This window comes from Octodon degus, unplaced genomic scaffold, assembly GCF_000260255.1.
Source record: "Octodon degus isolate 3935 unplaced genomic scaffold, OctDeg1.0 scaffold00151, whole genome shotgun sequence".
Lineage (NCBI taxonomy): Eukaryota > Metazoa > Chordata > Mammalia > Rodentia > Octodontidae > Octodon > Octodon degus.
This window is the reverse complement of record NW_004524727.1, coordinates 6,590,675-6,615,215: the sequence shown is the minus strand read 5'-3', so window position 1 is coordinate 6,615,215 and position 24,541 is coordinate 6,590,675. Positions and strand designations below refer to the sequence as shown.

The 24,541-nt window shown below is 45.1% G+C and overlaps 1 protein-coding gene across 2 annotated transcripts in view; it reads left to right on the top strand.

The window, feature by feature from the left end:
- Fam49a (family with sequence similarity 49 member A) overlaps positions 1-24,066 on the top strand; it is a 93,814-nt gene extending 69,748 nt beyond the window's left edge. For both annotated transcript variants that reach the window (XM_004642338.2, XM_023702407.1), the window contains exons 3-12: positions 1,227-1,306; positions 12,244-12,365; positions 12,740-12,845; positions 13,651-13,787; positions 14,689-14,766; positions 14,881-14,997; positions 15,088-15,167; positions 16,973-17,099; positions 21,211-21,281; positions 23,706-24,066. In XM_004642338.2, the coding sequence (XP_004642395.1) occupies positions 1,237-1,306; positions 12,244-12,365; positions 12,740-12,845; positions 13,651-13,787; positions 14,689-14,766; positions 14,881-14,997; positions 15,088-15,167; positions 16,973-17,099; positions 21,211-21,281; positions 23,706-23,769 (972 nt within the window). In that variant the 5' untranslated portion in view covers positions 1,227-1,236 and the 3' untranslated portion in view covers positions 23,770-24,066. The remainder of the gene's footprint in view (positions 1-1,226; positions 1,307-12,243; positions 12,366-12,739; positions 12,846-13,650; positions 13,788-14,688; positions 14,767-14,880; positions 14,998-15,087; positions 15,168-16,972; positions 17,100-21,210; positions 21,282-23,705) is intronic.
- Positions 24,067-24,541: the final 475 nt, after the last annotated feature.

Here is a 24,541-nt window from a genome sequence, read left to right as displayed (position 1 = left end):
GCAGGGGCAGGGAGATGCAGGCTTCCCCCCAGCAGGGCTGCTGTCTGGGGTCTTGTAGACATATGTTGGAGGAATGTGGGATGCAGAATGTGGCATCCCCAGTAGTGCACTGGCTCGTTCCGGAAGCAGTAGAAATTGTGGTTTTTACTTAAAAGTAACTACAGTTTACTTGTTTGCTTTTTAGAAGAGGATTGCAGACATGTAAAGATTTGTATTTCTCTTGATTTGACTCAGCTTTATAAATATCTTAGCATGTTGTTTCATGGAAAATGACTGTTTTGATATTGAGCCTTTTCATTTTTATACTTCAAGAAGCTCCCAACCTGTTTAGCACTGAAATTTTGAGTGACAAAAGTCTCCAGCTTGCCCAGCAACCACTTTCTAGGGAATCTTGTCTCCTACACATAATAGGAGAGACCCTGAGACCCTAAATCTGGGCTTTCAAACTCTTTTTCTCATGAACTTTCAGAAAGTTACTTTTCTGAACAGATATTCAGTAATGCCTTCTTTGATGGGCAGGAAACAAAGCAAAACTGAAATACTAACTGTAAGAATTCCAACGATTAGCGAAGGGATCCTTCACTTTGCAAAATACAAATTCCCTATCGAGAGCATACTAAAAGTGTGTTTTCTATAACTAAAATATCTGATTATTTTGGTATAATAATAATCATTGATCAATTTTTCTAATCATGGTGAGATACTGCATGCGATTGTATTCTCTAGGGACTACTCATGATGCTTTCACTCCTGTCCTTCTTGGTGTGGCTTATACCAGATAGCCCCAAGTTTTAGACAACCATCACCTCCAAGATATTTACGGGCCAGCAGTCCAGGAATGAGAATGCTAGGTCATCACTGAGATAGAGATGCCATCTTTCTGGCCTTCACAGCAGCAGAAAAAGGCCTGGGATGATCCTGAAGAGTCTAGCATTTCTATTCTATTTCTTTTTCTATTTATTTATTTATTTATTTAGTACAGGGTCTCACTAGCAGCTCAGATCCTCCTGTCTCAACCTTCCCAGTTCTAAGATTACAGGCATGCGCCACTACGCCTAGTTTCAGTGGCTGGCTTGGTGTGGGGCCTGCATGGCATGCAGTACCAGGGAGCGAACCCGGGTCTTTGTGCTTGTCAGGCAGGCACTTAGACTGCTGAGCTATCTCCCCAGCACTTGCATTTCCATTTCTAATGCTATTTATTTATGCTTTTGTGATGTCTTTCTTAGGTTTGCTGGGATGGGAAACCTGCTCAAAGTCCTGACCAGGGAAATTGAAAACTATCCACACTTTTTCCTGGATTTTGAGAGTAAGTGCCACAAATCATAATATACTAATAAAAAAGTTTCACTTTTTATAGTTTGTTGCTAATCTTCCTTTACAAAGATTTTAGGTGGTCAGTGAAGACTCAACACATAGGAGAATTTATACTGTAACATCATGTAACTCAGTTGTGTCCCAAATTTTCTGATCAAGGAGATTGTGGTACCACAGAGGAAAATGAACGATGATGTAGAGTGTGCCTAAGGAGATTCACATGGAGAGAAAACATTCTCTCAGCCTTTCACAGAGAGCAAATTGGTCAAGCAATGGCCATGACTCATCCACATGGCTGACACTGACAAAGGTTCTACAAACTGTGTTACAGGGTTTCAGGTTAAATCCTGAGGAGATTTGACTGACCTTGTCAGATACGAAAGTTACATTTCTTGTTATATAGGTCTTGCTTTATCCTGGTCTTAACCATCCAGCAGAAAAGTATGAAAATGAAGTATAAAAAGTAAAGCCATATTAGTATGCTGAGCTGTAAAAGGCTCAAGTCAATAACTTCGGACATTAGAAAACCCACTACTATTATGGGCTACTGGACCATATTGGGATATTTTGCTGAATTTATGCACTTACAGTATTTAAATGACAATGGAATGCCCTTCTCTGACAAAACTAACCAAAAAAGTGGAATTGAAATGAACGACTATTTTGTATCGGTATACTCAAAATAGTTAGCATAGATATACAGCTCCATTCTCTTAATTCAATGAATAGAGAGGTTTGTTCTAATAGTGTTTGAGACAGGATATCATGTCTGCATCTTGTACAATGAATAATCACTAAGACAACAATGTGCAGTGTATTAATTATTGAAAAAGTGCCACTAATTGGTTGTTAAACTGTCTCATTGCTATTTATTTCTCAATAAAATTATTTGAAAACAAAAACAAAGATTTTAGGTGGTACTTAAACCAAATATACTTCTGAGATCATGTCTAAAATTATTTTCTTTTACTCTTTTCTTATTTTTTTCAGAAACTTAATGGAAAATCTTTTAATATGTTCATGATTTTCTTTGATTTTTGAAGTGATCTGCTAGTATAGGCTTAACACAAAGTATAATGCAATTTTCCTAAAAATTTATGAGTTGCTACATCATATTCCAAAGAAAAATAGTAAGCATATTAATTTACACAAATTAATATAAAATCTATATCACTAGATATGAAAGAAAAAAGTTATAAGTGGCAGAAATGAGGTATATAAGTTATTTTTTAATCATCTCCGGCTATTCTTTACTTACTGTCTAACTGTACAATACCATTTCAGGATCTTGAGATACATGCTTTTTATCCAAAAAATTTATCTCTTTTATCAAGAACATTATATTTTTTCCACAGGTAGAAATAGCTCAATGGTCATAACTGAATAAGCACAGATATTCCTTCCGACATATATATGTATGGACAGCACTTTCACTTTTGTTTGGACAGAGCTCATGCTTACAACCATATTCTTTTGTTCTCTCCCATTTTAATTTCCAAGTCCACAAGGACAGCCAGATATCTTTTTTCAGAATTCCTATCCCTCGCACATTTTATTTTTTAAAATTGTATTTTAAGGAAGGGGAAAAACTAAAACAAATAACAAGAACAAAGACAAAAACAGAGCAACATAAAACAGTAAAAATGGCACAGAATTTCAAAACAAGAATAGAAAAATTAACAGTGGTTATTATATTATATATTGTTGTCATCAAATTTGTTGCTCAGATTACCAGATGTAGTCCTGCAAGATTGATAAAGCAATTAAAATTAAACATTAATTCTTCCTTTCCATAAACCTTAATTTTTTCCTTGTCTTTTTTATTTTTTAAAATTTATTTTGCAGAGAGTATAAAATAATAGATAAGATATTAGAAATGATGCGTATTTTTTTTATTTTTATTTTATTTTATTTTTGATGCGTATTTTAAAGGACAAGATGAAAGGTATTCAACTGTGGTTGTTATATTGCACACTGTTATCCTCAGTGTAGTTGCTCAGATTACAGATATTAGCATATAAAATTGGTCAAAGTAAAAATTTTAAACATTAACTGTTACCCCACAAAAAAACTGATAGAAATTAGTAGTGCAATCCTCTTAGCTATCCTGTGTATATACTTACATGATTTTTCCCTTTCCATTTTTTTCCTTTTTTCCTTTCCCTCATATCAGTTGTTTATTCCCCATGTTCAGTTTCTTTTCATTTTATTGTATCTATTGTACCTTTCAGATTGTATTTATTCTTTCAGGTTCTTACACTAGGAGACAATATGATGTATACACATGTGAGTCTGATTTATTCCAGTTATGAATATAGACTCTAGTTGCATCCATTTACCTACAAAAGCCTCCAGTTTATCTTTCTTTATGGCTGAGTAATACTCCATTATATAAAAATACTGTATCATTCTTATCCATTCATCAGGTGATGGGCATTTGGATTATTTCCAAGATTTAGCTATGACAAATTGTGCTGCTCTAAACATGGGTGCACATATATCATTGTGGTATAGTGTTTTCAGTTCTTTTGGAAAAACACCCAGAAAGGAACTAGCTGGGTTCAGTGGGACTTCCAATCTTAGCTTTTTGAGGAATCTCTACACTGCTTGCCCTAGTGGTTGTACCAGTCTGCATTCCCACCAACAGTAGAGAACATTTCCTTTTCCCCACAGCCTCTCCAGCATTTGTTATTAGTTGATTTCTTTATGATAGCCATTGTTTTTGGGTTGAGATGGAGTCTCAGTATTGTTTTAATTTTCATTTCTCAAATGAACAGTGCTATGGAACGTTTTTTAATGTATTTATTTTCCATTTGTATTTCTTCCTCTGAAAAGTGTATATTCATCTCAGATACCCAGTTATGTATTGGGTGTTTGAATTTTAGGAGGCTTATTTTCTTTTTAGTTCTTTATATATTCTACATAGAAGTCCCTTTATCTGAGTGACTGTTGTTTAAGATTTTTCCCAATTTATGGGTTGTCTTTTCACTTTTTTGTGATTTCTTTTGATATGCACAAACTTCTCAATAAGATAAGATCTCAGTTGTTGATTCTTTGAAGTATTTCCCATGCAGTTTGATTTTTGTTCATGAACTCTCTGCTTACCCATATGTCTTCAAGATTTCCTCCTACTATCTCTTCCAGTAGATTTAGTGTTTCTGTTTTAATGTTTAGATCTTTAATCCATTTAGACTTTAGTTTAGTGCATGGTGATAGACCTGGATTTAGTTTTTAGTTTTCAGCATGGGAAAAGCTACTTTCTTCAACACCATTTGTTAACTATCTTTCTTCCAGTGAGCATGTTTGGCCCCTTTGTCAAGATAAGGTGGCTGAGTGTGTTTGTAGCTGCCTTGCACACTGTACTCTTCTTCCAGATTTAACTTTTCCAGTGTTTTATCTATGAGAAAGAAAATAATTGGCACTTCCCTACATCTAGATAAAGACTTTCCCAAGAGGCACTAAAGCAAAAGATGAAAGCTTCATAGGTGTGTTGATTCAGTGTCTTTGGAGTTTAAAATAGGATGCAAAAAGGAAACACATCTGCAAAGCTCATATATTCTGCAGTAAAACCTTGTTTGGGAGAATAACTTGTTCCAGAAACATGTTTGTAATCCATAGCACTTGTACAGTTTATCAAAGGGAATTTTCCCATAAGAAGTAGTGAAAACTCCTATGATTCATTCTACAACCCAAAAATGTTCATATAAAATGATCACAGTACTGTAATACAAAATAAAAATAATATACAAAATATGCAGAAAAATAAATACTCCTTTTGAAAGCCTTTGTGGCTGGTGTGAGGGAGACAGGAGAGGAGAGTGACTGTAGGACAACTTTCATTGTGGAATCACTACTGTCCACTGGCCCAGTGGAATCCTTTTCTTCTTGTGTAGCTTTAGCAAGGAACCACCCAGTGATGCTTGCTTTTGCATCCTTGTGAGGATTTTGCAGAAATATGACATTGTGTTGTCCTTGAACAGTCTCACACTGCTACAGCCTTATTTGAGTGGTGATTTTCTGTGAAATTTTGCACTGTTGGCCACACCTTACACTTCTCTCTAATCTCATTTGAAGTGAGGAATTCCTCTGACTTTTTCTCCTCCTCCTCCTCCTCCTCCTCCTCCTCCTCTTCCTCTTCAGAAGAAATCTCTTCCATAGCCTCTTTCAGTTAGGAGATGATAACCCACAATCCTGCAGCAAAAGACAAACAGACATAGAGATGGAGACACAGAGACAGAAGAACCATTGGCTTAGTTGTGATCATGTGATATTTGGTGTCACATAGTGCTCATATTGCAAGATACCATTTATTTATCAAGTTAAAATTTATTAGAAATGTCTACTCATCTTGTGGAATACTCACAGAACAAATTACTCATAATCCAAGGTTTTACTGTAATCTATGTTAAATTCAGTGAAAGATACCTCATTTCTGACTGAACGCGGCATGCTGCTGCTGCATTTGGTTTAGTTTGGGATACATATGGGTTCTTTTTTTTTTACTATTTATATTTTTAATTCTACTCTTCTGTCTCTTATCACATGCATTTTACATTGCTTCATTCAGCATATAAAGGACCAAATGGTGCTTAGAAGCCCTGATCATTCCCAGCCCTGAGGCACAGGTGCTCTTGGAGTACTTGTCCATCTGTTCCTCTCTGGAAGCTGGGACTTCCTTACAGGGTGCCAGGCCCCCTCCACCAGAATCTGTGGCCCAATTTTTCTAGCCATAAAGAGGAAACCTGAAGGATCTGATACAGGTTTCCTGTGCAGCAGCTAACTTTGGCATCTTGGCCCTGACGACTCCACCCTTCTCAGAACAGGCAGGGCACTGGTGGAGGCCTCTGTCCCCGCTGCAACACCAGAGTCCTCTGCTCCACTCTGTCTCAGAATCTATGTATTTTCTAACTTTTCACTTCAGGAATGCTCATGGTGACCAAATAGAGCATTTAGAGTCTTAAAGTTTGACAATGTTCTTAGCCCCAAAGCTCCAATTTGGAGTCTATTATTTCTTCAAAGCAAAGAATGTGGACTCGATTCCTGCGCCTGATGGCTTACTGGTAGAACCAAGTTAGATGAGTTAGGGACCATGTAAAGCTGTGAATTTAGAAAAATATATGTAGTTCTGTGCATTTCCCCACCCAGCCCATGAAGATGAGCCCCGGCCACTGAGACTCTGTAGAGTGGACACTGAGCTGTAGTCACCCAGGGGAGGGTCGAGAGCTGAGGGATTCTGGGCGGCAGCTCCCTCCTGCCCCTTCTTTGCTGCCTGAATGCTCATCATGAGGGGTTTTCTAGAAGGACACAGGCATCCTCTTCATTAGTCACCTATAAGCTAGGCTGTCTTATGGGAAAAAGGAATTACTAGGTTTTTGTCCTAAACATCTTATTTCTAAAGATTTTTAAGAAAGAGTGATGAGCTGGAGAGGTAGGAAAGGTGTGTGGCAGATAAGACCTTCCCAAGTCTACATTTCAGCACCAGCAAGGGTGTGGTGAAGACAGCTGGGACTGTCAGGAAGCCACAGCATGTCCCAGTGCAGAGGAAGTGAGGGCCTGTTTTACTGAGGAAGCCTCAGGTGGGAGTGGGGAGCAAGCTAGAGAGATGGCTGGAGACAAGGTAAGCCAAGGGGTTGGAGAGGCATGGTGTGGCTTGGAAGTAAAGAAGGAAAAAGAACGTGTGCCCTGTTCCTGCAGACAGAGAGGATACAGAGGGTTGGGACAAGTCTTCCACGAGGTGGCACTGGGGATGGGCTTTGATAACTGAGCAGCTTTGCTGCAGACCCAGATGGGGCAGGAAGTTCCCCACAGGTGGAAACAATCTAAAGGTGCAGAAACTGGAAAACAAAGCACGTGTTTGAAGAACAGCAAGAAGCCCCGTTGAGACAGAGATCCCAGCGCCTTTTGAAAGGAAACAGAAGCCTTTGCAGAAGAACAGCTTGGTCAGGTGATGGTGGGAACAGTTGCTAAGCTCAGGCTGCGCTCCACCATCAAACTCATCTCCAAAGGCAGCTGAAACCCCGGCAGTAAAGAAGAACGGTCACTCAGCTCAGCTCAGCAAGACCTGTGCCCTTTTCCTGGACCCTGCACCTGCCCAGCCCCTTTCTGGCATGCACAGTTTGTTACTTCAGGTACAAACAAAGGCTGGATGGTAAAGAGTTAAGGACACAGGGCTGGAGGGGAATGGAGGCTGCACAGCATGCAATAACAACTTAAATGAATGTGGCACCTCTCCTTTGAGTGTTGAATATTCTTTTTGATGTTGGTGATGGAACATAATTGAACTGGGTCAAATAGATATAATTAAGTTAGGTCAAAACATAATACAAAATTAGACACATCTGGCCTCAGGTTTCCCAGTCCAACAGGATTGAAATTCCTGTTGACCTTCATGGTGAGCTCTGCACTCCGTGCTTGTATTTCTCTGTAATCATTTAGCACCTTTTTCATTGTTTTTTTTTTTCATTGCTCTATTTCTTTCTTTTTTCTGTTGTCTCCTCTCTGTGTTTCCACTTCCTGTTTGAAGGCTAGGAGACAGGAGGAGAAAGAGATAGATGCAGTTGCTCTCATTTCAGACGTGGTGGGTGGAGGCACCATGTTTGGGAGCAAAGCCTTCACAGGTACCCTGCGTGAGCAGCAAGCCGCACACAGAAGTGTGACGTTGCATTTGTCATTGGAGGGATTCATCTCACACAGCTTCAGCCTTATTCAGGTGGTGATTTTTCTATGAAATTCTGCAGTGATCCCCACATTTTACATTTCTTTCTAATCTCATCTGGAATGAGGGATTCCCCTGCCTTTTATCCTCCTCCTCTTTTCCTCTTCAGCAGATTGTTTAAGTTAGCTTGTTTCTCTGACTCTCTTCAGGGTCCTACAGTGGCTGTTGGGAGAAGATGCATGTGTCTTTCCTGTCCAGCCCCTGACCGCCTCCCCAGAGGAGCCCTACTCAGCTTAGGCTGGCTGGGTTCACAGCAGTAGGTTTTTCAGAGGCCTTCTGGGCAAATGCAACCTACAGCCACCCTCCCTCCTTTGACAGAGTGAAGTGTACCACAGTCCTCTGTGGTGACTGCAAAAGTGTTGACGGCAAATCAAGCCAAAGGAGGGCCAACACTTCCACTGCAAACAGCATGAATACTGTTTATCTTAATTGATAAGAAAGTTATTTTTTCTAGTAAAAACACTGGGCACTTGGAATTTTGTGAAGTCTTGACTACACGTATATGCTTGCAGGTTCACAGTGTGCACCTGCACGTTCACACTTCTCACAACAGCAAGTCCCTACTCGGCCTTAAATCATTAGCCAGAGAGTGTCCAGGGCACATTTGTCCTGGAGCTCCTGGAGGTATTGGTTTCTGAAATTGCCTGTGTAAATCACAAGGATTTTAACAGCTCCATTGTGAGAGGGAAGAAACTGCAGCTGCACATGACCATTCTCCTCCATGCTAATGTAATAATTGGAAGCCATGAAAGGTGGGATGTGGTTCTTAGAGAAAATGCAGCCCAAGGCTCCACCAGCTGCTGCTGGAGCTGAGCACTTGTTTCTAGCATAAGAGTGGTGTCTGTTTGTGTGTGGCAGCACAGGTGGGACGCTTATGAGTACCTTTCTTTGATAGAAGGTTGATCTTGGTGTTGAAAATAGAGAAGCAAAGACCATAGTTCACTCAGCAGATGCTTTTAGGGCCTGCTGGTGGATTTGATTTAGTGAGTTTTTACTCCACTAACCCTCAGAGTCCTTCAGCCTGGCCACACTTGCCACTGGAAGCAGCACATGGTAGAAAGGTGCATCCAAGCATAGAGAACGGCAGGAGTATAGACTTTTGCAGAGATTTTCCAGCAGGCAGCACAGTAGTGGTTTCAGGGTTTGGAAATGAAAACAAGAGCAGTTTTTTTGTGACTGCTGAGTTGGGTTGGCCGCACAGAGGAGTCTGCAGCCCCAGAGGAGTGACACGCGAGTGTTACAGGAGTAACACAAATACTGACAGGAGAATAGCAGATTTGATCACAGTTAGCTTCTCAGACATCAGTGACAACTGTGCCAGCTGTGTCTCAAGAAAGTCTTCTGGAAGAGGAGAGTGGGGGGAGGATTGGCAGTGGTGGGGCCCTTATGTATCTCTGCTGCCAGAGCCCTTGCTCGAGTCACCTACCTGTCACCTGTCCCTCGGTGTCTTCAGCTAGTAGGCCATCACATAGGCCTGGGGACAGTGACCTTACAATTCAGAGACAAGCAGAGAAACAGCCTCAACACAATGTGCAAAGAAAAGTGGAGTCATTTGTTTAATTCTTTACTTAGAAAACAAATCAGGCTCCATTCCCTACTCTGGAGTCATGATGTGAAATGAAGCAGGGGCCAGCCAGATAGCTCAGTGGATTAAAGTGCAGGTGCCAGGGATTCCATCCCTCGACCTGCCATGCCAGCCCCAGGATGCACTGATGAGATGTCAATTGAGACTGGGTGTGGTCGTGCACACCTATAATCCCAGCTCTTGGAAGACTGCAAACAGGAGAATCACTATGAGTCCAATCTAGTAGTGAGACCCTGAACACACTGTAGACCCTTCCCTAAAATACAAATAAAAACGGGGGCTGGGGAGATGGCTCAGTAGAATAAGCGCTTGCCTGGTTTGGCAGAGAGAGAGAGAGAGAGAGAGAGAGAGAGAGAGAGAGAGAGAGAGAAACAGAGAGATGAAAGCGGGACGAACTGGGCCAAGAGAAGATGTCGCCAAGGACTGCACAATGCTGGTCCCAGTGGGACACAGAAACACCTAGAAAGCTGTCACCATGTGGGATTTGAGTCCCCTCAGGATTTTCTGCATTCTGGCTGTGCTGAGCTTAATAATAAGCTCTGAACCCTTATTACTGGCTTCAAGAGGGGGCAACTCAGTCCCACAGGAGGTGGAGCAGAAAATTGGGTGTCCATCAAGACTAAAACATGAGAGGGCATGGCTGCGAGCGAATAGGAAAAGGGTGATGGGGCTCCTCCCACCTCAGCCCTACTGCCTCACTAGGCCACACAGGGCCATTTCCAGGGTACCGGGCACAGGCCAGAAAGAGGTCCATCCCACATCTGCCCCACCAGCTCGGCCATCCCATCAGAAATGCCCCTTCAGTCTGCATCAGAAAATGCCACTCCCTGCACTGGCACAGGAGTTATCTGCTATACAGAAACATTTCTTTGTTTTTGTTTTTCCAGCAATGGGGATTAAAACCAGGGCCTTCACAGAGCTGCATATTTTATTGAGACAGGGTCTCACTATGCTGCTAAATTGTCCAGCCTAAGTTTGAACTTAGGGTCCTGCAGCCTCAGCCTACACCAGTAAAGAGATTACAAACTTACACCACCTCCTCTGACTTGAAACTTCTATTCTTAAAGCACCTAAGGAAGTTTTCTATTGGGAAAAATTGCTGTGAAACATTTGCCTTTGGGATGTGTTGGGGTTCTTTCCCAACTCCTCTTCTAGCCCACTTAGCTTTAGCTGTGTTCTTCTAAAACCTCTGGTGGGAAGCGGGGGCCTCAATGCCCTCACATTTGCTGTGCACAGGGCGCTGCCCAGCCTGGGGGCAAGTCAGTGTCTCGTCGGGAGTCACAGAGAGAGGGTCACAGAGCTCAGCGCGCGGCTCCACGCCCAGTGTCCAATCCTGACCCAGACGCCATTACACCCATGCCTGGGCAGGACAGGGTGGAGGGATGTGTGGGCCAAACCTGTCCCACCACCCCTGTTCACTGCTCTTCTGGGGTACAAGAGGCTGTTCTCACGGAGTAGGCCAAGTTCCGTTGCCAGAGTCCCCCTGGAAGTAGAAGCGGCCCTGCTGCTGCGCTGTGTCCAGGAAGTTTGTCAGCTGGAACGCCCGCCCCATCCCATCAATGTTCAGGGGAGATGCTGAAGAACCATTTTTAATTTTTTTATTAGTGCGTGTCTCCATGCTTGTGTGGAGCTGAAGTGTGATCACAACACATCACCACTCCTTTTTCCACCCTACCCCTTCCCATCCCTATTCCTTTCCCTCCCACCCTCTCGTGGCTCCCCCTTCTCCTTTGAGAAAGATCTATCTGCCTACATCCTATTATTTATCTTGTATTTTCCTCTTTAATTTATTTATACTTTGTGTTTTCACATAAGAGAAACCACATGATATTTAAACTTTCACCTCTGACTTATTTTGTCTAACATGATCTGAGGTACATGCATTTGCCTACAGATGATTCAAGTTAATCCTTCTTTATGGTATAGTAGTATTCCACTGTATGTAAAATCCACATTTGCTTTCCCCATTCATCTACTGATGGGCATATAAGCCACTTCCAAGATGTAGCTCTTGTGAGCTGAGCCTCTGTAAACAGGTGAGTATGGATCACTGTCATGTGATATCTTAACTTTTGGGACCAAATCCTGAAGGGTAACAGCTGAGTCAAATGGAATTTCTAGTTTCAATTTTTTGAGGTGTCTGTGAGTTGATTTCCACAGTGGTTGCACTAGTTACATTTCCCGCCAACATTGTAAGGGGCTCCTTTCCTCCAAGACGCAGTACTTAAGTAGGGTTAGAATGATGCATTTTAAGTTACATATGTTTTACCACAGTTAAAAACAGACTTTGAATTTAAAAACTAATAGACAAGAAGGAAAAGTTGACCCCAAAGAGCATTTATTCGTTTAGTCACCTGGTGTGCAGAACAGGCATGTGAAAAATATTTTTTACATCAATTAACACAGGAGCACAGTGGTCTCATTGTGCCAGGTTCAGGCATGTGGCGAGGTCGTGGGGTGTTCTCGGTCAGGCCGAGGTCTGCTTACTTTTACCTTCCCAGCAGCTTGTTAGGGAAAGAGCTGCCGCCCAGCCTGCAGCACAGCTGGAGGCTGGGCAGGCGGGCCCGGTTGCCAGCATCCTCCATGGTTTCTGACCCCTGCCCCTGTGTGTTTGGTTCCTTCCGCTCAGATGCCCAGCCCACAGAAGGGGAGAGGGAGATCTGGAACCAGATCAGCGCCGTGCTGCAGGACTCCGAGAGCATCCTCACTGACCTGCAGGCCTACAAGGGTGCCGGGCCTGAGATACGAGACGTACGAGACAGCCTGGTGCTCCAGGCTTGGAGTGGGGAAGAGAGGCACATGCGCACACAGATGTGGGCAGACCACACACAGAGCCCCGGGGACCAACTCCTTGGGGGCAGCCTCCCACTGCCCCATGGGGAAGGTTGGATGAGAGGTTGTTTTAGGGATGACTGGAAGGGGCTCATATTCTATATCCCGCATGCTCAGTTCCCAGCAGTATTCAAGCTTCCTGCGCATCTGTGGCCCAAAGCTGATGGAGGGGAAGCTTGTTATAAGTCTAAGGAAATAAAATTTGTAGACTCTTTAGATACAAGCTAGGGGAGAGGGAGGTTGTCATAAGAATTGTGGCAGGGTTAACACGCAGTTCTACTGTATTCTTGCAGGCAATTCAAAACCCCAATGATATCCAGCTTCAAGAAAAGGCCTGGAACGCAGTGTGTCCCCTGGTGGTGAGGCTGAAGCGCTTCTACGAGTTCTCCATCCGGCTTGGTGGGTCTCCTTCCATCTCCCCATCTCGCACACAGGAAGGAGGCTTGCTTTGTCATTTGAGAAGGCACCCGGAGCAGCTGAGCATGTAGAAAAAGGCCCAGTGCCCTCCTCGGAGGCCGGCCATAAGCATTTCTTTCCCATTCCCCTTTCCTTGGGTCGCCCACTTTTCCACTCTGTATGCCCTGGCGTACTATGAGCCTTTCTGCTGGCATACTGTTTCTGTGGGCACAGTGCAAATGGGTGTCCAGTGTCGAAGTCCTCATATCCCATTTCCCCCAAAATAAACCCTGGCCAAAAAAGAAAAAAAAAAGCCCTACCATGATTAGGATGAGCCCTACCTCCAAAGTAAGCCCTGGTTGTGATCGGCAGGCAGGGGTATTATGATGGCAGGTTTGGAGGAAAGCATTCTTGGGATTAAGTCAGAATATAAAGGAGGAAAAAGACTGGAAAGGGATCAGAGCTCACTTTGTGGAGCCAGTGGTCTAAGCCATGTGTTCACAGCTGGCCATCTATAGGGCGGGGGAGATAGCTCAGTAGCACAGTGCCTGCCTGGTTGTGAGTTCAATTCCTGGTACCAAAAACAAAGCTGAGCCTCTTTCTGCTCATGAGCCACACTCATGGTTCTCTCTGGAACCAGGAATTGGGGCTGGCAGACCTGCGGGCTGAGCACAGAGGGCATTGACCACACACAATGATCGGCCACAGGCTCAGGAAAGCCCATGTCCACTCCTGTGGACCAGGGGCCCTGCAGCAGCTTCTGAGATGGCCAGTGGGGCTCAGGACAGTATTTACCCTTGGCTTCCAGAGACAGCCCTGCAGAGCCTGCTGGAGTCCCTGACGTGCCCTCCCTACACACCAACCCAGCACCTGGAGCGCGAGCAGGCCCTGGCCAAGGAGTTCGCGGAAATCTTGCACTTTACACTTCGATTTGATGAGCTGAAGGTCAGAGCCAGCATGCTTCAGAGGTGTCCTGCACTGTCCCGAGCCTTCTGCTGTGGCAGGGGTGGGGACAGCTCTTTCAGTGGACACAGTCGGGGCGAGAGATTCGCATTTCGGGTGATTAGAGTACTATCTTAGCTACTTTCCTCTTATTGCTGGGACAAAATACCCAACACCCCAAATTAAGGAAGAAAGGGTTTATTTAGCTCACAGTCTATGGAGATTTCAGTCCCTGATCAGCTGCCTCTGATGCGGGGTGGCGCAGCACCAGGAAACAGTTCCAGATGTAAGATAGCAAGTAACAAGAACAAAAGGGGGGAGAGCAAGCCTCTCTTCCTCCCTTATATTGTATGCCAGCTGCCACCCCCCACCCCCAGCTACCCACCTGGAGTGGGGGCAGCGTAGCTGTCCTGCCGTCTCCCTGCCCTCCTCGCACAGGCTCGGGATGTCCACAAAATAAGGACCCTGTTCCTCACTAGGAGTACACAGACTTTCCCTGAATCTAGCGCACAGCAAACACAGGACTTGATGTAGAATGATGACCTTATAGGTCTTCCCTTTTAACTAGAAGTTGCTTTGATTCTTGTATAACAAAGACTATATTCTCCAGAAAATAAGACCTACTTGGAAAATAAACTTCAGCTGAGATTAACAGCTGGTTGCTGACATGCTGATGGCCAGTGTGGCTTGGAAGATTCTATCTCACTATTCTATTGGTCAGTGGCTACTCGAATAATGGTACGCTGACTGGAGTGGGCACTCTGGATCTCTAGTTAGGTCGTATTTGGGGGGAAACACAAGAGAAGTCCTGGCATTTTTACAAAATCGGTACTTGGCCTCCAATGCACATTCCCCCCACCTGCTGCCAAAGGATGACCTTCCCTCTCCTGTCTTCTCCCTTCAGATGAGGAATCCGGCCATTCAGAATGACTTCAGCTACTACCGAAGAACAATAAGTCGTAATCGTATCAACAACATGCATGTGAGTCTCGGAGGCCTTGTCTCCTGCAGGTTCTTTGCTTCCTGGATCAAATGGGGCATGGAGAGAAGACAGCCCTGTGTGTTTCTAATTGCATCTCCTCTTCGCTCTCCTCAGCTAGACATTGAGAATGAAGTTAATAATGAGATGGCCAACCGAATGTCCCTCTTCTACGCAGAAGCCACGCCCATGCTGAAAACCCTGAGCAATGCTACCATGCACTTTGTCTCTGAGGTAAGCAGAGTTGAGCAGCAAGCTGCTTTTTTTCTTAGTTGTGCATAAAAGCTGTTTGTCAGACTGAATGCATTTGTATCTCCAATGTAGAACAAAACCCTGCCAATAGAAAACACCACGGACTGCCTCAGCACGATGACAAGTGTCTGCAAAGTCATGCTGGAAACTCCGTAAGTGAACCTGAGGTGCCTTCACAGTGGGCGGCTCACCCGGCGGGGGCCTGTTAGGAGGAGTCGTGTCTCTGTGGGTCTGTGCAGGAAGTTTCCGTTATGTTCTCTGCTTCAAGGTCAGAAGGAACTCTTGGCAGCAGATGTGTTTCTCTTTCTTTCTGCAGTCCAAGAAGCTGAGACTCAAATGGCTGACAGGGTTCCCAAAGTTTGCATAGATCATTTCAGCAGAACCAGTGGGCAAAGGTGCTACCAGAGAACACATAAGGGCCACCGCTGGACATGGCACATGCCCACAGTCTGCGCTCCAGGGTGCGAGGCAGGAGAATCTCAAGCTCGAGCAGCCTAATGAGATCTTGTCTCAAAAACAAACAAAAAAGACAGCAAATGTACCTCAGTACAAAGGCCCTTGGTTCAATCCCAGGCCTGTAAGGGCATGCGCATGCACACGCACGCCTGCACAGACACATGCTCACCCGCACATGCACACCCGAAGGTAGGTGAAGACTAACTGGAGAGCAAGGTTAGATGGCTGTTATACTAGGCACATTATAGAGAAGACCTAAGAGATTTAGAATCAGAATAAGAGAATAGAAGTAGTACGACTTACAACTGTTGCAGAATAATGGCTCGCTCTAGCTCTTGCTCTCTCCCTCTCTCTCTCTCCCCCCCCTCTCTCTTTCTCCTTCCCTCTCTCTCTCCCTCTCTCTCTCCCTCTCTCTGCTTGCCTCTTTCTTCCCCACTCTGTTCCTCTCTCCCTCTCTAACTCTCTCTCTCCCTCTCCCTGTCCCTCTTTCCCTCTCCCTTCCTCCCCTCTCTCTCCCTCTCAGTCTCCCTCTCTCCCTCTCCCTATCCCTCTCCTTCTCTCTCCCCCTCTTCTCTCTGTCTCTCTTGTTTCTTTGTACCTAAGCTAGTTACCAGTTATTAGGGTTACAAATCAGTTGAGTTACTGACGATGAAGTAGCATACTTGTGGGAAAGTGTCCTGTCAAAATCAGGGGTCTGCAGACACTTGTACCCTCTCCTGTTCCAGTGAATAGATGTCTTGACCTCTCTGGTCCTTCCTTGATTTCCTTGTCTAATAAAGTTTTCCAAACATCTTCTATTTTTCAGGATGTTTGGGAAAGCCACAACACCTTATAAAATATGTTCTGTTTATACATGAGAACATTAATTTCAAATATTTCACCTGTACCAAAGTTAAGATCTATTCTGTCAGAAATATCACTTACCTTCATTATGGGGCCAATTTATCCTGAAATAGATGCTAAGGAAATCTCTAGAATTGGGTGAAATTATCTAAATCATCAGGGAGACCATCAATGTAAGTGAACAAAATGCAAGCTCCCAGGTGCTCTGCACTCCGTGGATGCTGTGTCGTTGCTTCACCAGTACAGTGAAGGCTGGACTCCAGGTCTTAACAAAGGAAGTCACTCTGACTGCAGCCCTGATAACAGCTATGTAGAAAAGAGCCTGATGCTTTGTCTCTGTAATGGAGCCATTATTCTCTATAATTTTGGACAGCCAGAAGGATCTGCTATAAAATATTCAAGATTGATGGGCAGGGGTGGTGTGCGCGATGAGCCGGCCTCCGAAGGGCAGAAGCCAGGATTTACTGCCCTCTTATTTCCCTTGTTTTCGTGCTGAATTGCTGGTTGGATAGATTCAAGGAGAATTTCTGTCATGGCTTCTTCAGGAGCTCATTAAGAGCCTGCAGCAGCCCAGGGTTGCTCTCCAGAGAGGAGGCAAGAGCACCCCGTCTGGTGCCCTGCTGGCAAGGTGCCACAGCCACTGTCTTCTCTCTTGCAGGGAGTACAGGAGCAGGTTCACGAGTGAAGAGACGCTCATGTTCTGCATGCGGGTGATGGTGGGGGTTATCATCCTCTATGACCATGTGCACCCTGTGGGAGCCTTCTGCAAGACGTCCAAGATCGACGTAAGCACAGCTGTGCAGCCTTGTCCTCTCCCTCTCCATACCCCACTGACAGTAGCCTCTCCAAGGTGCACCACTCTTTGTCCTGTGCTCAGGACAGGTGCAGCCTCAGACACACAGCACACAGGGCATAGCTGGATGTACAGCCCTCAACCCACTGTAGTCTAGTAGATCACTACATTATCACAGCTCTCTGTCCTGCCACTGACTCAGGGTCCCCTCCTGATTATAAACACCATGCTCTTTCAGTTTCCTCTTCTGTTAACTCCATACCTTTGCCACATACCTTATATTTAAATAAGTGTGACCCTTTCCCCCTGCTCAAAGGGCCCTTTCTCCTCCTGTCTGTTGGATTGGTTTCTTTCAACCACTTTGTAAATGTTATCTCATTCAAGAATACATTTCTTATGCTCTGCATGGATGCGGACTTCTTTATCCTCTGGTCCTCAAGGCACTCACAAGTTCATATTTTCTGACCTTCCTACAAGGTCAAACTTTTTAGACAGAGACAAGGACATGGTCTATATACCTGCTGTCTCCTCCACTGTCTAGCACCACATCTGACAATTAGTGCCTTACTCTCAATAGTTGTTTTATGGGATTTTATTGGATGGATGCATGGATGGATGCCTGGATGGAAGCATGGATGGATGGATGGACAGATTAATGGCAAAATGGATGCATGAAAAACCATTGGCAAATCCATGATTTGGGTGCAGGTGCTAACCTGCTGATCTATGGGATAAACCACATCTACTAACCCAGCATTTGCCTGCAGCACCAACTTCATAGTGTATAGCATGCATTAATTCAAAGCCACACAATAGCAGAATAAAACCTCTGGATCTTAACTTACTTTGATGTGGCTAAGCCTGAGCAGGACACTCTTACACTGGAACCGTCAGGAGCAAGCCTGTATGCCCAGAGAAGCCAGCAGGCTGAATGGGTACGAGGAAATTCATCAGTGAAAAATGTAACTTGGATCACATGCTTTGAGGTTCTAGATTTTTAGCATAAAATGCTAGAAAAATGCTAGGCTTGGCCTAATTCTTCATAAATCATTGTGATTTTTATTTTAATTGCATCCATTTCTCATAAAAGTGAATATTCAGTGATAAATTTTTGAAATATAGAAAATCAAATTGCAGAACATTAAATATATCTTTAGCAATCTTACCTGACAGGTGACCAGTATTCACATGAGCTACCCACCCATCTCTCTGTACACATATGAATGCATGTGTTTCATAGATTAGGCCCCTGCTCTACATGCGCCTAGAAAGCATTTCATCTACACAACAGTATGTCATGGTATCTTTCACATGCTAAATCTATTGACTGTGATCTTTGTGAGACTTCAACTATTCATACTATAGTGGAATACAAATAGGTCAATACTTGAGGCAGCTTCATTCCCACTGTCATTTGTTACTTTGTCACACAGTCAACAATTACAAATTCACAGGGTGCAATTATGCCTCAAACCCTAACTTTTGAAAAGCTTGGCTTTGTGCCATTTGCACAGTTGAGGTGGTAAACCACGCACAGTGCTGATCATCTCAGGCGTCTCAGGCATCTGTTTGCTGGTGGAGGTGCATGGTAACGCCTGTCCTTGGAGCTTGCATGTGGCTCTAAGAATGGGTCAGTGTCCCTGCACAGGTCCTGCTTGAGACGCATCATTTTCTTTGATGTGCAGAGGCCCATCCTCCAGGTGTGATGTGCTTGTGAGCCGCAGTCACAGGCATGGGTCTGGAAGCAAATGTGTATTTCTGAGGCCCTGGGAGAGGTACCCTGATTTGCAGAATTGATGTGCAGTGAGCCCTGCACAGCCAGGGAGGGAGAGACAGGCTGCCAAGGGCAGAGACAGGGTGAAATTTGACAAAGCCCTTGAAGAAGGTGTAGGATTTTTCTAAATGGACAGAACCTGAAGGTGTAACCATCTCTGGTAGTACTGCCATAGAGGGAATCCCTACAGAGAAAAATCCACAGGGCTCAGCCACTGAGTAAGCAGATGCTCGCTTGGGTGCATGAAAAGTGGGGTAGTTTAGGTGAGGCGCTGTTTTCAAATGAGTTCCTTAGCATTGTATGAAATGAGCCCATGTAGAACCATTCCTTTTTTAAAATCTGTAGTTAGTTAGTTAGTTAGTTAGTTAGTTAGTTAGTTGGTACAGGGTCTCACAGTGCAGCTCGGACTCATATTGATGTTCTTGTCCCAGCCTCCTCAGTGCTGGGATTATAGGCATGTGCCACCATGCCTAGTTTCCGTGGCCAGCACGGCATGCCCAGGTTCCAGGGCCAGCATGGCATGTGGTACCAGGGTTCGAACCCAGGTCCTTGTGCTTGCCGGGCAGGCACTTAGACCACTGAGCTATCACCCCAGTCCTAGAACAATTCTTTATGTCCCAGCTAGAGCTTCACCCGTAATTCCAGATCTTACTTCCTGTGGACACCTGAAACTTGGCCAGCCCCAAACAAAATGTTTTTTCCTTCACCAGCAAACCTATTCCCCTTCCTGAGCTCCAGCCCACGTGTTTCCCTGTTCTCCCAGAGTCCATTTCAGAAGCCTAGAGCTCTCATCCTTGGGTCCTAGCTTAGGAGCTGTGTCCTCTCTATTCCACAGCCTACTGTAGTATCAGTCAGATGGGGCCTTATGTCATCCCCATCCCATAGGCTCCACACCCCGGCTGGCCTCACTGCTCCTCCTCCTCTGCTTCTTCCTGACCCTTTCCATATCAGCCTTATTTCTAGAATGTTTAACACCTATCAAGGGTGTCTTCTACAAGAAAAAAACCCTAATTTCCTAATGTGCTTATAAAGCCATGCTGGGCCTGGTTCCAAGTGTGTCTCTAACAGTGCTTTGTATTCATACTCTCAGCTTTAAGCACCCTGAAATAGAACTAGACATTCAGTCTTTTCCCACATTGATGCCTAGCATCCCTAGGGGATATGTTGCAGCTGCACCATGATAATGAGCTGTCTGTTTCTTTCCTCTCACTGGTCAGTAAGCTCTGATAGGAGGGGACCATGGTCCTGTCTCCCTGGTGTCATCCCAAGCCCAGCAGGGCACTTAGCGGCTTGCTTAGAGGTCCCCCTCCCCTGACCCCAGACCATGGCAGACAGTGCTGACTGACCTTGACATTCTTTCTTGATCAGTCTATAAGTGCCACCAAATGCCCTGACTGCCCCCACAATACATAGATGCTAGGTCTTTATGATCAAACTTTTGACATCCCCGAAATACAGATGTAGAAAAAGTTGACAAGCAATCAGTATAAAAGAGGCCTTAAGCCTAAGCAAATCCAATACGTACTGTACATGGACAACCGAGTTTAAAATGAGTGATTGTCTTCTTTAAAGAAAGATTCTGTTGAGTGCCTGCTTTGGCAAGTCCAGGGACCAGGGTTCAATCCCCAGTCCCTCATGCCACACTGGCCCTGCCCCTGAGGCATGGGGAGCAGGCAACCGAGTCCAAGTGTGGTGGTGCACACCTATAATCCCAGTGCTGGGTAGGCTCTAAACAGGAGGATCACTGAGTCCAAGCTGCATAGTGAAACCCTGTACCAGATACATAAAATGAAAAAAAAATTCTAAAAGATTCTTACTTTGCTGGAAAACACTACAGCATATACATAAGGTAATGTGATCTCTATGAATTTAATTGTCATGTACTGATCAAGTTATAAGTAACTTTATTCCAAGGGCACAGAAAGCTAAGGTACTTGGCTAAGTTCATATGGATACCAACCAAGCTAACAGATGAAATCCAGACGTTCAGGCTCAGTGAGGCTTAGTTCTTGGCAACTGCTCCTCCCCATTCTCATGGAAGGTGATGAAAGCATAGATCTGTGGCTTGAAGTAAGTGGCAAGGAAATCCAAGTTTCCAGCGTTTGGCCCCAGAATGAAAATGTACACTGGCAGTGTGGTGCAGAGGCCAGTAGTACTCATGTCACACGGCCCAGAGCAGCAGCTGCTTGGCCTGGCAGGGAGGCGAACCTGATGCATCTCTGTGGACAGAAATACTGTGCTACTGTGGATGATGAGAGGAGTAGGATGGAGAGACCGTGACAGGGACAGAGCTACTACCCCAGTGTTTAGACTGTGCTTTCTCCTCCAGATGAAGGGCTGCATAAAGGTTCTGAAGGAACAGGCTCCAGACAGTGTGGAGGGATTGCTGAACGCCCTCAGGTGAGGCCCCTTTCAAATCTGTTGCAAATGTCCATGGAGGTGGAGGTGGGGGGCAGATCACCAAGGTTGACCCCTTGTACATTAGAATGCACCTGTGGATTTCCCAGTGACCTCCTGAGGCTGGCACTACTTTTATCATTTCCTGTTTACAGATGGGAGAAATTGAGGTTGAAAGAAGTCAAATAATTTGATAAACATTGCAGAGGACATGGCCAAGCTAGCACATGCACGGGGCCTGACCCTCAGCCATGTGGCCTGGGGTGTTTCTCTTCCACTCTTCCTGAGTGGTCCCCAAACCCAGCTGCACACACAAAGGGTGTGGACAGTTTCAGGAGGCACTGGAGCTCACCTCTGGCCCCAACCACATGCGTCAAGTCTGTGGCCAAGGGCTCGGGCATCTGGTTTGTGTTTGTTGGTGTGTGGCTTGTGTTTGTTTGTGGGCCTGACCGCCAGGTCCCTGGAAGTTATCTTGTGCAGCTGTTAGGATGCAGAAGCCTGCTGGACCACTGGCCACATAGTACTTGGCTGGCTGTGGCTTCCTCCAGCCCCTCACTGCTAATAACCCTCTTTCCCTGAGAACAAGACCCAGCCAGAAACAAGCAGCCTGGCAAATCAAAACTAAACACACCAGCCTTGTCAGCCTGCCCCACCTCCCCAGCCTCACAGAGCAGCACTGAGTCAGGGAGTAGAGGTGGCAGGTGAGCCGAGCGTGGGCTTGCACCGCAGCGGTACCCTGTGCCTGCTCTCCTGCATAGAGACTCGTGCTCCACCCACTTTGAGCAGAGGCCTCTTGGTTTTCAGCTGTAACACATGTCCAGGAATTTGTTGACTCATGCTCCTGGGTAAATCACCCCAGTGCTGGGTGGCCTTCTGGATGGGCTCGGCCCCAGCTGTCTTACTCCATAATTTCCCTCCACCTCGCTCACTGCCATACCTGCAGCAAGCATGCAGTGAGTCCACCCAGAAGGTAAAAAGGCGCTGCCTCATTCAGTGATGGCTGCGTGTTTCTGCCCCCTGCCTAGCAGATTAAGAGACGTAACCCCTGGACACTACAGACATCATCGGGGGGCTGGAGTGCCAAGCATTCATCCTGCAGAATGTAATACCATGAGAGTACCACTGTTTAAGCCTGAGCCTTTGCAGTCAGCTGCATCCCCGGTCCTTTTCATTTCTTTAAATTTTGAGACAAGGCCATGCTAATGTCACTGAGATTCCCAGGCTGGGCTTCATGTTGGCACTTTCCTGCCTCAGCCTCCCAGAGTGCTGGGATTGCAGAGTGTGCTGCTATACCTAGCTGAGAGCAGCCCAAATTCTATGAGTTATCCAAGGTCTTTCCCCTTTCATATTAGGCTAGATATCCACACTCAGTAAGAAGACTTTGACTTCTGAATTTCCCAAACTATCAGAGCTTGCTTGAGGGTCGGGTGCTGTGTTAGGCATACAGTGAAAGGAAAGACTTCCCAGGTAGTTGACCTAGGCTCAAGTCAAAAGTCACACTTTGTTCCTGAGTCAATCAGCTCTGGGATCTGGAATGGTCATGTGGCCTCTCTGAATCTTTCAGTTTCTGCACCTGCCCAGTCATCATGATTCAGATAGAACCTTCCAGGGGGCACCTAGGCATGGCTGTGGGCTTCTTACATCTTTACTCCCTTTGCACAAAGACTTGTTTTATTTATGAGTGTGTGTTTGCAATATGTAATGAGTATGTCCATGGGGGGAATTGGTGCACATCTGTATCACATCTTGATCTTTTCACCTTCCATTTCCTGACCCCTCCAGCCATCTCCCCAATTCTCGGAAGTGGAGGGGATCACGATTTCTACATCGGGTTAATGCGAGACCACTGATCACATCGTTGGGTTTTGGTTTGTTCACCTGCATTTGTGCCCTTGTGATAGCCACAAGGATAAGCACTGCCACACAAGCAGAGAACCATAAAACCTCTGAGTTTTGGGAAATCTCTTTATTGAAATTTGTGACTCAGCAGGGCTTGCCTTTATGGTAAGAGTGTCACTCACACTGGGTGTGCTGTGAGTCCAGCACTGGGGAAGTTTGAGCCAGGGGGATTGCAAATTTGAGCCCAATCTGGTCAATTTAGTGTCTTAATGAGAACTTATCTCAAAATTAAGAAAGAAGAAGAAAGAAAGAAGAAAGAGAAAGAAAGAAAAAGAAAGAAAGAAAGAAAGAAAGAAAGAAAGAAAGAAAGAAAGAAAGAAAGAAAGAGTGAGCTGGAGACATACATAATTCAGTGTAAAGGACCTGGGTTCAGTCCCTAGTACTGACTATATCTCTGTCCACAGCAAGCCACATGTTTGGTTTGTAGGCTGGTTTTGCAGATGGATAGCAGCCACTTGGGATGCTTTTGCACAGTGCTGCTGGGCCACTGACCTCTCTCCCTTTCTCCCTCCCTCTTTCCCCCCTCAGGTTCACTACAAAGCACTTGAATGATGAGTCAACTTCCAAACAGATCCGAGCAATGCTGCAGTAGGAGTCCTGCGAGAAGAGGATCCGTGCTGACCTCAGAAGATGTATATGTTTACATAATTTAATACAAATTGATGTTAATACTTGTGTATTTACACAACCATTTCCTTTGTGTCCCTGAAATATATGGACCTTAATTTGTACCCTGACTGACTCAGCCCAGCAGAGTATAAATCAACTTGAGAGCCTTACCTTTGACATCTGAAACAAAACCCTTTCTCCCAAGGCTAGACATGGAGAATTTGATCTCATCCTGGAGCCCTTCAATGATATTCTTAACAATCACAAATTCCTAATAGTTTGTGGTAGTTTTAATTCTGGATGTATGTATTAGCTCTCTGGGAACATAGTTCATAGAAACACAAAGTGTCTCTGATTTCCTGCGTCAGCTCAGCTACAAAAGGCACAACTGTTACCCTGACAGGAATAGAAGGCCAGAAACAGAAAATGCATGTGGACGATGGCAGTGTCCTGAGTTCTGCACACCCCTCTGCCCTCGGCCTGAAGCCCACATGCATAGGCTTTCCATTTGTGCATGTTGTACAAATCAGTATCTTCCCTCTGGCAGGGTCTCTTCCGTCCCTCCCAGGCTCCCTTTACTTTTGCAAGAGGAAAAAAGCCTGTGTTTTAGTCAGCTAGTGAAAGAGCAGCAGGGATAGGTGGATGGGTTCTTGTGGCTGGTCTGACTGAGGACAGTAATTGTTTCAAAAGCATTTGAGGCAGGGATGTCAGTGCAGTCATCCACCAGTGTCACCCACTGCCTGCAGAGGCAAGGA